The following is a 13,569-nucleotide window of genomic DNA, read 5'->3' on the forward strand; positions in this document are numbered from 1 at the left end:
CACGATTCTTATACAATTTATTTTTACATAATGTGTTTTGAGACAAATTAGAAATGAACAACTTCCCTTTTATTATTTTCTCAAATGCAGCACATTCCTCCGCACAAAACATGTTTTAAGTAAAATAACTAAACTTAACTGCAATTTTTAAACTAATACAAAAATTAATAATACAAACATCTATTTGAAATAAATAAACTTAGACTTGGTCTGTGCTTATCTTGGATTTTTAACATTTAAGAAATCCACGTTTTCCAAGTTTGCAGTGAACACTGCGGCTTAAACCATGTCAACCGGCTTGAATCTTCACCTATTATAATCTATTTCAACTGGCTCACAGTGAATCATAACATCGCTATCAGTCACCATTTCTGTATGTTCTTCCAAACCTGTATGATTTATTTGCCATCAAGGAACACAAAATAAAACCTTAAACAAAACATATGAGCCTCAATTGTTGCATATTTATCTTCACAGTTTGTGTATGTGCTGATCTTCTGAGTTTTTCTTCTTGTGTTTTTTTCTCAGGGGGGCTTTCTCAGTCGTGCGACGTTGCGTCAAGCTGTGCACAGCCCAGGAGTTTGCTGCCAAAATCATAAACACCAAAAAGCTCTCGGCAAGAGGTAAATCAATCCTGCTCAAAAATGTTTTGGGGAATGCAGTTGGGGAATGTGTTTTGGGGAATGAATCGAAACTTAATTCTGAATAACCCTTACAAACACCCTTCATTCTATCAAGATAATATAGTCACTACAGTTTTTGTTACTACCGTGAAATCATTACTGTAAGCAGCTACACAATAATAAGTTGCTGTGGTGAAAGGCTGTTTTGTTGAATGGATCAGACTGGTGAAGCATATATAGATGTCACTGCTTGACATGTTTGTTGTGGTGCCATGTGATATTTTAGGAGAAGGGTCTGTGCACGTGTTTGTGTGTTTTGAGAAGTGTTGGCACACGCGGCACTGAGATGATCTGCAGGTCAAGACAGGCAGTCTGACCATTTGGTGCAGTTCAGACAGCCTGTCTGCGTGTCCGACATGCTAAGAGCATGACACACATGTCACCCAGAAAGACGAGCACAGGGACATGCAAACACACGTGTGTACGGGTCTCTGAAATAAATTTCTTTTATTTATTTGTTCACTACATCTCAAAACACCACTAGGAAATTTATGTATAAAATTCACACAGTTTTATCTCATTTCCATCTCAAGCATTGCTCCACACTGATTTTATCTGAAATATGTCGCAGTAGAATTACTAAAAGTTTGAATGAAGCTTGGCTCAAAAGTGAAAGGGTGTTTGGCTGAAACACCCCCATGCCGGTGCAGGGGGACTTTAACAGCACAACGATAGCATGCATGCAGATCTACTTTGTGTTCGCCAGCTTAAGAACTGCATTTGTGCTGAAGCCGTGGTGCCTTCAAGTGGAAAAAGTTCAGATTGACGATTCATCATCGCTACTCTTGATTTGATTCAGCCTACGACCACACACCACACCCTTTTTCCCCTGAACACATTAGACAATCTGTTTTCAGTCAGACATGAGAGTGAAGTGATGTTCTCATGGTTAAATCTTATAAGATGCGTGAAGGCTGTGTGTAGCGGACCCCTTCTGAATGATAGGTGAAACTTTACTGATTATCTTTAGATTCTTTATTGTACATCAGACATCCATTTGAATGTATTTGTAATAATATTTTATCATATCTTATATATGCATTTTACATACCCCCTTTGGGGGGGCTTAAAAACCATAAATGGTTTAAAGGTAAACCATGATGCCTCCTTATAGCCATTTTATCAATTGTTACAGCTTTATATGTTCATTCTAACAGATTAAACAGACAATTGTTACCAAAACAGACAACCATAACATTTTAAATGGTACACAGTTAAGCTCTGAAAGAGTTGCTGTATGTTGCAAGTGGAAAAATAGCGCAAATGTTAGGGGGTCGGAGCTAGGAGGCCCAATGGCCCAATATTGAGAAATGGAGTTTATGGGGACACATTTTTTCGTATGTAATAAGAGGTGCTTTTGGGAGGTTGTGATTGGCGTAAAACGTGCATAATGAGAACACCTGCAATGCAGCACAGAGATGACCTGGATTTACCCAAAGTGTCACACACACACACACACATAAAGATGTTCAGCTCTGTGTTTAACAAGGATGAATACAGCAGGCTGCTCAGAGTGACTGACTCCATAATTGTTTCCAATTATAATGGCTTACTGCTGAGATAAATACTGATAAACGTGATTATTTGAGCTGTAATTGTGTCTGACAGGCCCATTATCTTGCCATGCTTCTGTGGATGCAAACAGGAATGCAGTTATGTTCGATCGCATGGAGTCGGTTTCAAATGAGTGAACGCTGGCAATCGTCTTCGGTTTACCCAAACTGTGTCATTTGGATGTTTTGGCGCGTTATGTGGGATATGGACTCTTGAGATAATGTAGTAAAGAATGTTTGTCAGTTAAAAATAAATATCTATACATTTTCATTGTTAATATTCCATTAATATATTTGGGCTCTTGTAGGGCTGGACGATTATGAAAAAGAGACTTGTCAATTATTCACCTCAATATTGAATAACGATTATTATTTCCGATTAATAGATTTTATATTGACGCTTTGAAATGTTTTATGACGTTGTGTGAAGCAGATGCGTGCCACAATCTTTCTATAAACATTCAAAACTAAATAATATAATGAAAAATGTATATAATAATTATGGGAGGAATTGAAAATTGTAATCCCGATTAGTTATTCGATTAATTATGTAACCGTCAGCACATGTATGTACGTAAGTTTCGTGCACAGGTTAGATTTGTGTCTATATAGCTGTAGATAGATGATGAGGTTTGTGGGTCTGACAGCATTTCTCTCTCTGGAGGTTCTCTGTCTCTTCTCTGCAGAGGTGGTTTTTCTCTTGTGGTGTTTAGATGTCAGCATTCTCATCACTTCACACCAGTCTCACTGCTCGATGTGACAACTTCACAAGCTCTCTCTCTCTCTCTCTCTCTCTCTCTCTTTTTGTGGATGTAAAAGTGTGTTAGTGGGGTTCAATTAAGGAAAGAATGTTTTTTTGAGTCCATTTGTTTTCCTTTAGCTCATTTAAACATTGCTTTAGCAACAAAAAGGTTGTGGGTTTAAATCCTTCCCTTGTAACACACATACTGACACAAATTATATCCCTTGAACGCACAATTATTTGCTTTGAATAAAAAAATCTGACAGATGCATTATGTATGACATTCTGAAACTATTTTTATTTATTTGCCAGTCCCTCCCCTCCAACCATTCCGTCTAATTGAAACCACTTTCCACAACCCCTGTTGGATCCCCAAACACTAGAATTTCTTTCATATTTGGCGCTCGTATGTACGGTGTTTCTGAATTGTCAAAACGCCTCTCAAAATGCTTGCTATGGATTTGAAAAATGCTGAAATTTTAACCCAGTCCGAAATTGTTTATGACGGATGAAAATATCGGAGGCATTGTGAAAAGGTGATTGACACAACGTGAGGTCGTATTTCTTTTTTAACGTGCAGAAATTTCGGATGCAAATTTCGGACTTGATGTGCAATGGCCTTAAATGATGCTGTGAAGATAGATGGCCTGTAAGCCAGCCAATAGGAGAAGAGCACAGGCCTCTTTAGGAACGGCAGAGATGTTCTGCGTCCAGTTTCCCAGCTGTCCGTTTTCCAGTATGACTCACGCATGGCAGACAGCAGGCTTCCTCCGCAGGGTGCGCTGGAGCATTCAGGCCTGTCGGAAGTACGCGTCTGTCTCTTCATATCTGCAGATCATGCAGTACGGCACACGAACAACAATACAGCTAAAGTCAGCCACTGCGCTTGTGAAACCTTCAGCCAGCGGTTGGCCGTTGTGCTCGTACTGTGTGGTCAACAGTGTGTGGTGGGGGTGATGCTGAGTGTGACCTTCGCTTTGATACTATAAAATAACTGAAATCAGTTTGAATGTGAATGCAGCATAACGGATGTGAAAAGGGTTTATTCAAAAAAAAAAATGTGTGTTGTGACAATGTGCATATCTTCTCTCTTCATGCAAATTGCTAATGTAACTGTACGTGATTCTCTCGTTTCATCCAAAAATACGTCACATCACAGAAGGATAATCCCATGTCAACTCAACCAGAGAGCAACATTCTCAATGCTCTTTAAACCCACCCAAATTAACCGAATTTCTTTTGTTTCAGATCACCAGAAGCTCGAACGAGAAGCTCGTATCTGTCGCCTGCTCAAGCATCCCAACATCGGTGAGTTTTAGGCGCCGTAGACCGTTCCTTTCTACATAGGACATGATATTAAATGAGCATTAAAGGCCCAAGCCCCCTGAACTCTCAGTCATCATTTAAAGCTCAGGCCGGATGTGAATGAGCTGAACGGAACCAGGGGGGACATTTATATAGAAAGTACTACCTACTGATTTCATTTCTATCAAGTAGAGTTCTTTCCATCGTGATGGACATTGTAATGAATGGACGTGATGACATTATCTCTTGTTTTATCTCGAATGCAGTTCGGCTCCATGACAGCATATCAGAAGAGGGCTTTCATTACCTCATATTTGACCTGTAAGTGTAAAATGTGGCGCATGATATCTTGCTATGCTTTGTTTTTGCCTCCGTGCTTGCCACAGACGCCCACTCTTTCCCCAGCATCGCTCTCTCTCTCCCTCTCGCTCGATCAATCGGGAGCCAGTTTCCATAGCAACAGAGAGAAATCCTGCAGCAGGGGTTTCCCCCCGAAGCCCCGGTGATCTCTCTTCTTGAGGATTTCCCCATCCTATTATGCTCTCTTTCTTGCTCTCTCTAGCCTGTTTTGTGCACTGCTCTTTTTCTGGCATATTGAATTATATACACGCATGTCCAAAAATGTTTTGCAATTATAAAAACATGTACGAGCAAATGTTTTGCACGCATCATTTCACATGGAATGCATATGTGTGATATGAATGCAAGATGTGGATAAAATGAGTGCAAATTTCTGAATGTAAGTTGAGCTCATGAAAGTCTCTGATGTCGACCTACAGTGTGACTGGTGGAGAGCTGTTCGAAGATATCGTAGCCAGAGAATATTACAGCGAAGCTGATGCCAGGTAAAAGGCTCTCTCTCTCCTCTATCAGATCCTCCCTGTGGCCAATTAACGTCCAAACCTCCCACCCACATACAGCTTTCTCTCCTTCATTTCCACATCCACCCTAACCAGATAAAAATATATATTTTCTACTGCTACAGCGTATTGTTCCTGTGCTTGCTATTTTTTTTTATTGAGCCATTTGAGCGTGGGCAGCAGATCTCTGCCTCACCCTGTGTGTGTGAGTGTGTGTCTGCGCTCCCTCGTCTTCATCCGCTTCATATGTTTCATCCACCAATTGCTGTGTTTTCTCTCTCCATCACACACACGCACATGCACACACAGCGCAGTCGCCCTCCGGAGAAAAGCTTTAATCAATTTGACTGTGTGGATTTTCGAGCACGTGGGAGTGACACGCGGTGAGAGAGAAGTGGAGAAAGAGAGACTGTTTCTATGTGCCCCCGAGATACGAGAGATCATCGTCCGTATCTGTGGGCGCAATCTCGCCGTGATGCCGCCCACCCCCCTTTCAAGATGGTGAAATGAAGCCGTCCCTGATGTCCTGAGCCTCTCCACCTGCCCCCCCTATATGAGTGAACGTAGGGCTCTATTTAACACACATAATAATGTCGACACAGATTCAACTCCAGCATGCACACATACTCACACTTCTACTCGCTTCGTGTGTTTCCACAGAGAGAAACAGGAAGTTTAAATGATAATGTTAAATGTTGATGATGAAAGTGTCGTCGCTTGCCTGAAAATTTTCTTTTTTTTACAGTTCAATTGTCTGATGGGAAAAAAATTAAGCACTTACATTAACTATGCGATTTTAACTAATATTTTGAGGTATAATTCATTTCTCTAACACAAACAGTGGGATGTTAAGTTTTTAAAGTTATAACACGAGGGTTTATTCTACTAAAAAGTAGATTTCTGACCTTTGGTTAAACAATCTCATCCACGCTCTTTGTATAATTTCGAGATTGTTAGCAAGTCAGAAACCAGCTCAAACACTCACGCACACAAATCATTTCCATATTTTCACCTGCTCCATTTCATCCACCCTCCCTCCATATCTCTCCATCCCAAGTGTGCGTGTCAGTTCCCTCGCATTAAACCATCCGTGGCCGCCGACTCCAGATCTATTGTTGTGTAACATCAGGTTTTTCAGCGATGGTCGGCATTATCACATTTCATCAGCGGCTTATCTGATACTCCCCTGGTCTTACCGCTGTTTGTCCTTTCACGCGCTGTGACTAACTCGCCACCTTCGCTCACCTCCCTCATCTTTTCTTGTTCCCTGTCTCTCCTCTTGTCGTTGCAGTCATTGTATACATCAGATTCTCGAGAGTGTCAGTCACATTCACCATCATGATATAGTGCACAGGGACCTGAAGGTCAGTACAGGAAGTGCACTGGGTCACTGCATGTGTCATGTGACTCCTGCTTGTTTTCGAACCGTTTCTGCACTCTGTGGCTGTCCAAGTTTGCTTCTATTGCTTGGTCTGAATTCGCATTTGACTTAACAACCCTCGTTCTTTCCCTCAGCAAAAATGACAAGCGTTGTTTAGTTTTTTGTTCTGGATTTTTTCTTTGTTTGAGAACGCATTAGCAAAACATGCAAAGTATGCCAATTGTGAACCGTTCACATTTATTTTACCCTAGGACTGGTACACTGGGAATATCTTCTTTCTTTGCTTCAAAACAATGTAATTTATCTTTGTCATTGGGCAGCTCTCGGCTGTGGAAGATGTTGTTTTATTCTACACCATATTGAGCGTGACAGACCGCTGAAGGATAGACAAGTTGTTTTGTTTAATCGTCATTTGATTGAAGGGTCGTTCTGGAGTTTTATTCAGGCTGTTGGCAGAGAAAAACTGCTCATTGCAAAGACAGCGTTTGGCCACACGGCTACTTCACCAAAAGAGTAAACAGATTCGCGTACCACCCGCTGTCACTGCATTTAATGGGTCTTATCATTAGAATCCATTCTAGTATTTTTGCCTTACTGTATGTGTGACTGTATGAGTTTCTTTCATCTGTAAAACGCAAAAGATTTTATTTTGAAAAACGTTGATAATACACTGAACCCAATTGACTTCCATTGTATGGACACAAAACCACTGAAACATTTCTCACAATATTTTCTCTTGTGTTCCACTGAAGAAAAAGTTTTTGCTCAGAGGTTGTGCTCTCCATTCTGTTTTCTTTAAATATGAAATAAAAATAAATAAACTTCAGAAATCACCTAAGCAAGAGGCTTTTTAAACCACTGTTAAATCTCGCTGCTGTCTAACACCATGTCTACACCGGACACGACAGACGTAACACAACAAAGGGATTGTTGCACCGCGCCGCATCCAGTGTGGACAACTTTTAAAATGATAATGGGTTCTAATGCGTTCTTTTGTCGCGCTGCATCCGGTGTAGACACGGTGTCAGAGAAACAACGAAGATATCAAAGAGATCATATGCAAATCGGTTATTTAATATCAGGACTATGCCTTAGTTGAATTAAGATGTTAATGATGCTTTTATATAAATGCCTTAGAGGAAGTGTACTGGTGTGTATCTTGAGACAAAACAATAGCACTAATATATTTTAAGTGGCAAGTTATATTCAGTTAAGACAGGTCACACATTCATTTTAGTCTGTGACTAGGTTTACGCCTTGTCTGTGAAACCAGGCCATAGTGAATCAAACTAAACACTATGTATCTCTATTTTGTAACTGGAAAATGACTTTGTGTGTCTGTATTTTGCAAAACTGGAACATACAGAGATCCACTTTCTCTAGATCAGCAGGAGGCGCCTACACAGACTGACTCACGCCATCCACCTCCCTCTCCTCGTAGTTGCTCAGAGTTACATTTCCTCAAGCCCTATCTCACCACACAATTGCTACCACTGCCAAAACACACACACATCACATATTGCGCTCCGCTGCAGTGTCTGCGCAGATTCCAGGGCTGTCTGCCAGTCCTGTCTCTCTTTCTCATTTCTTTCCAGTCTCTCTCTCCTGTCGCTCTTCGGGTGGGTGGTGAGATAAGGTGTTTTTAAGTGTTGTAGTGTTACAGCTAGAGCTTCCTTTGTCAGTAAACCGGCTTCCACATCATCGTATAGTGCACATTTCAATACTGGTACTGACTTTATCATCTCAAAAGAACAGATTTTATTATAGTTCTTAAAGAGACAGTTCAAATTTTATTCAGTCCAACTTTTAACAAACCCATATGACTTTCTTTTTCCCTGGAACACAGGGATTTTTTTATTGTATTAAAAATGACTGTTTTTAAATCATCTTCTTCTGTGTTTCATGTTTGAAAGTCATTCAGGTTTGGAATGATGAGAGAGGCTTGCTTTTGGGTGATCTGTCTCTTTAAGTAGTAAATGTCCAGCGGGGTGTCATTATCAGTCTTCCTCAGGCCCCACGTAGTTCCTTTTACTGATGAGCTGTATATGTATAAGTCCAAACTAGTTAAAGATAAAATGTGAAAATATGATGTCTGGTTCATATTTCACCCCGAATCTAAATAAAATGATACGAACATTAGGAATAACGGGAAGCTTATTTTTAGGACTATTAAAGGTGACATTATACAGAAACCCCCTATGACTTGCATTACAGTAATGCAGAAAACAACACATATTACTGTAATGAGCATATATTTTTATACATATTGTTATTATTGAATTATTAATATAGAATTTAATTTGAATTCATTTGTAATTAAAAACAGTAAAAATATATTTCACAATAATAAATCTATTGAGCACTGAGAAAACTTTGAATTATAAAGAAAACAAATAAAACTCCTTATGAGAAATGTGTGTCATGTCACAAAATGGTTCTAAAAGTAGGTTTAATTTAATTTCAATAACATTTTTACATTTACATGTATGCATTTGGCCTTTACTAAAGATTTGGAGGTGAATAATGACCAGCACATGTTTCATGAGTTTTACTCCAAACTCTTACACTTAAAAATATTCTGGACTTCGTCTGTTCCATCAAGTTTGGGTATGTTTAGTCGAAATGAAAATGAGCTCCTCCTAATATTCCGCCTGTGCCTGTGCACGAGTGAATGATGCATTGCTCAGACTAACATGCGCCCCCTGGTGTTTGCATGCAGTCACTGCATCCAGCAGATCCTGGAGGCGGTGCTTCATTGTCATCAAATGGGTGTGGTGCACCGAGATCTCAAGGTGAGTGACAGGTGTCATTCAGATTGCTCCGTTTGTCTGTGCTTGTGTAAAGCATGCTGTTTGTTGCATATTCTGTTTGTTTGTGTTGTCAAAACGTGTTGTGTATATTGTACAACCACAGTATGGTGAGATTTTGGGGTATTAGAGGAATAATAAAGAGGCCTGGCTTACCTCAGTATGAAGCAGAGATTAGCTTGTAGTTTGGCCGGGGGGCAGTGCTGTGCATGGATGTTTATTTATTTTGATGTATGTTTATATTATATTGTACTGGGAAGAATCATGCACATGCTTACCAGCGTCAAGCATTTTAAAAGACAATAGAAAAGGTAACTTGCGCATTTTTATGTCGTCCTCCTAATTTAGTTTTAATCAAATCATTTGTGACATTTATTAAATCAGTTTTTAAAATCTCTGTCATCCTGTCAGGCCACATTTCTGGTGTCATTTTTCCCGGATATAGCTCAAGGTTATTGAATGTTTCAAACCTGTCCTACTGATTCTCAACCCAAATCATGCGCCATCTGAGATCCTTGAATAGCTCCGGCATGTGACGGCGGTGCTTGAGTGGCAGAACGCTGACAGTTTTCATGTCTTTGGAGGGCAGCAGCTGTAGCGAAGAAAGAAAGATGTTTGAGATTAAATACCCATTTTGCTTTGCTCTTCTGGACCTGATTTCCCACCTGGTTTCACTTGCGCCAGAACTGAGAGAATGTAACCTACTTAATGGACAAAGTGTTTCAACCATATACTGTACAATCTGAATGTCCTACATGTAAGAGATACTGTACACATTGGGGTCCGGATCATTTTATCCTTTATTTTACTGTGTTCCACAATGAAAGTCATCAACATTATAATTGACACAAATAGAAGCATAGACACTTTATTTAATTTTCCTTTACAGAAGAAAGTGTGATATTAGATATTCTTAACACAAATTCAAAATCTGTTGTCTACTCTGTTTGGTATAAAGGATGATATGTCATTTTAAGTTCAAAAGCATTTCTGCCTTGATCAATGGCGTTTTTTGGGGGGGGGTAAGGGTAGAATGTACATTTTGTACAGTATAAACGTGCACATTTTATATCATGAATTGTCACAGCCTTTGAAATTGACTTAATTTTACAAATATGACTTTCTGACATTCTAACACGATTCGATTTCTTTAGCTTTTGGTGAACTCTTCAGGTGACAGAACACGGCTATATTTTCAGGACAGCGTATATTTTGGGCGATGATTGTGTTTGTAAGCTTGCGAGCAGCTGTGGTTGTATGTTAGGGGTTCAGTGTTTAAAGGTGACATGTATCAGATTTTAGTAATATGAGTGTGATCTCCCCCTCAGCCTGAGAACCTGCTGTTGGCCAGCAAATGCAAGAACGCAGCCGTCAAGCTGGCCGACTTTGGCCTGGCCATCGAGGTGCAGGGAGACCAGCAGGCCTGGTTCGGTACGTGATCAACCTCTGTATTCTTTCAAATTTGCTTTGCATGGCTTTTACAAGCACACAGAGATGGTTTGGTTAAGTAAACCTGTCTGAGGTTGAGATGTATCTACATGCAGGTTTCGCCGGAACGCCAGGTTATCTTTCCCCAGAAGTGCTGAGAAAGGAAGCGTACGGTAAACCTGTGGACATCTGGGCATGCGGTGAGTCACACGCTAACCCCTCATCCGTCTATTTCCATCTTCTCGCTCTTTCTCTCTCGACGCCCCACGCACATTCAGACACGCGCCTCTCAGATGTTGAGGGCTCTTATCTCGCTGGTGTTGTCGAGTGTTTGGCCGTCACGGCCCTGTTCTGCGTCCACTGCTTCATACATCATCTAGTTTTTTGTCAATTGTACACATCAGAAGGCCAGACGTCGCCTTTTGTTTTAGTGAATCGTGTTGGTTTGGATTGATTGAGTCTAAATTGTGTCTGAAACTTTAGTTTAAACGTTTAACCCCTCCACGTTTGTCGTTGCTTGTTCATCTGCTGTAGAATTGTGTCCAAATAACAGAACAGAAGTGAAATATCAGTCTTGTCATTGCAGGTGTGATTCTTTATATTCTGCTGGTGGGTTATCCTCCGTTTTGGGATGAAGACCAGCACAAACTCTACCAACAGATCAAAGCCGGCGCTTATGACGTGAGTTCTCTCTCTCTTACGCCATTGAACTTACTGTTGTCATTTCAAATATGTGACTGTTTATCCGTGTGTCGTGCAGTTTCCCTCTCCAGAGTGGGACACGGTCACACCTGAAGCCAAAAACCTCATCAATCAAATGTTGACCATCAATCCGGCGAAGAGAATCACAGCCCAGGAGGCCCTGAAGCACCCATGGGTCTGCGTAAGTATCTCTGCCACAAGTTCTTTGTTTTGAATGAGTGTTCAGTCTTGTTTATGAAGTTACATCATCGCATACACACACCAGAGCGCAACATCTGAAACAAAATGATTGACCTCTGATCTTAATTTCTAATGCAGCAACGATCCACCGTGGCATCCATGATGCACAGACAAGAAACGGTCGAGTGCTTGAAGAAATTCAACGCAAGGAGGAAACTCAAGGTCTGCAGATCTCTTTGATTGGTTGTTTTGTATTATGACTGTTAGTTTGCAGAATAGATAAAAAATGATCCTTTTAAAAGTTTTCCTAAATACATGTAGAAATATTACTGTTCTTTGCTTAAAAAAATATTTGAGGTCTGAAAAGATTTAGAGCATTGTTTCTGTTATTTTAAATTGTTTCTACAGTTTTCATTTTCTGCAAATAGATTTTTAGTGGAAATTTTGGAGAAATATTGTTTGTAGTTCACAATAATGGTAACTTAACCTAAACACATACCTATACATCTCTGAAATGGTCCACTCCAGACACCCGTCTGCCATCTTGGAACAGTCAACTTCACAGTTCTGTTGTCAATCACAGTAAAAAACCTACAACATATCACAGCCTTTATTTCTTTAAAGAAAACATCAAATTTGAATTCAACAAAATTATGGGAAACCTTTCCACAAGTGAGCATGTGTTTCTTTTTGTATTTCAGTATTACAGGTTTTTTCATTATGGTCACTTTTGAATGCCATCCTATCTAACACCTTTGTTTTGTGTTAGTTTGATAATGTTTGTGTCTACACAACAGCACATTTGATAGTCACACATATAACTAGGGTTACAGAAGCAAAGTTAACTGGCTTTTAAGAATTTGACTCTTCCGATATGCTACCATCTGTGTATATATATATGTATATATATATATGGTTGGCGCTGCTGGACCCGATGGTAACTGTTTAACTTCTTTTCAACATGCACAGGGTGCGATTTTGACAACGATGCTGGTGTCACGAAATTTCTCTGGTAAGTTAACATCCACCCCTTCTGCCTTTCAATTCAGACTTTTTTGACTCCCTATTCGACCCCAGGATTAAATGAATCCGATGTTTGTTCTGAAGGAATTTCGTAATGTTAACACTCTCTTCTATATACAGAGACGCCTTTATGTTTGATTCCGCTGATGTGTTAACATGACGACTGTTGATAAAAACCATTTGCTCTGTTGGTTTGTAAAACATTGGACACAGAAGCACGGTTTCGTGACATCTGTACGTTTAAGAGCAGTTTGTCGTTTGGGTTTGGGTCATCTTCTGACAGACTGATTCAGTGATGAACAGATTAGTAGGAAGCCTCGTCTGGAGGGAAGGAGAATTCTGGATGTGTGCGGCTGTGCCAAATGCCGCATGTGATAGCTGGCGTTTATAATAACATGTGATTTATTTCTGCTGTAATGAAGTATCTGCTCTCTCACATCACACACAGACACACACACACACACACACACACACACAAACACACTCTCACTTCAACAGCAGGCTGGTGGGTGGAAGCCACAGTGTTCTTGTTTGAGGAACGTTTTAGATACTCTCTCTCTCTCTCTTTCTCTCCCTCTCTCTCTGTACGTGGCATGTCACACGTTGTGTCTCTGGTCTCATTACTGTAATTACCTCATCCTGTGGAGTGACTCAGTGGTAGAGGAGGCGTGGGAGTGTCCGAGTTTCAATTCTCTTCTCTGTTCACTCTCTTAAAGAGGCTTGTGTAGCATTTTGTGTCCATTTTGTATGTTTGTCAAAGTTTCTTGTGTTTCTTTTATTAACCAACCTAGCATTTAGCTAAAGATAAAGTCACTTAAACTCAAGTATTGAAATCAAGTTTTATATTATATCATGGCCTCTTTAACAGATTTCATCGAAATACGTTTCCTTTTGTTCTGTGACAT

General features: G+C 40.1%; 1 protein-coding gene across 4 annotated transcripts in view; it reads left to right on the forward strand.

Annotated features, from left to right (window-relative positions):
- camk2b2 (calcium/calmodulin-dependent protein kinase (CaM kinase) II beta 2) overlaps window positions 1-13,569 on the forward strand; it is a 33,611-nt gene that overhangs the window by 2,795 nt on the left and 17,247 nt on the right. For all 4 annotated transcript variants that reach the window (XM_079449056.1, XM_079449053.1, XM_079449054.1 and 1 more), the window contains exons 2-12: window positions 529-623; window positions 4,227-4,286; window positions 4,550-4,604; window positions 5,063-5,128; window positions 9,244-9,316; window positions 10,660-10,762; window positions 10,876-10,959; window positions 11,346-11,440; window positions 11,520-11,642; window positions 11,780-11,863; window positions 12,611-12,653. In XM_079449056.1, the coding sequence (XP_079305182.1) occupies window positions 529-623; window positions 4,227-4,286; window positions 4,550-4,604; window positions 5,063-5,128; window positions 9,244-9,316; window positions 10,660-10,762; window positions 10,876-10,959; window positions 11,346-11,440; window positions 11,520-11,642; window positions 11,780-11,863; window positions 12,611-12,653 (881 nt within the window). The remainder of the gene's footprint in view (window positions 1-528; window positions 624-4,226; window positions 4,287-4,549; window positions 4,605-5,062; window positions 5,129-9,243; window positions 9,317-10,659; window positions 10,763-10,875; window positions 10,960-11,345; window positions 11,441-11,519; window positions 11,643-11,779; window positions 11,864-12,610; window positions 12,654-13,569) is intronic.

Source organism: Barbatula barbatula (genome assembly GCF_947034865.1).
Source record: "Barbatula barbatula genome assembly, chromosome: 24".
Classification (NCBI taxonomy): domain Eukaryota; kingdom Metazoa; phylum Chordata; class Actinopteri; order Cypriniformes; family Nemacheilidae; genus Barbatula; species Barbatula barbatula.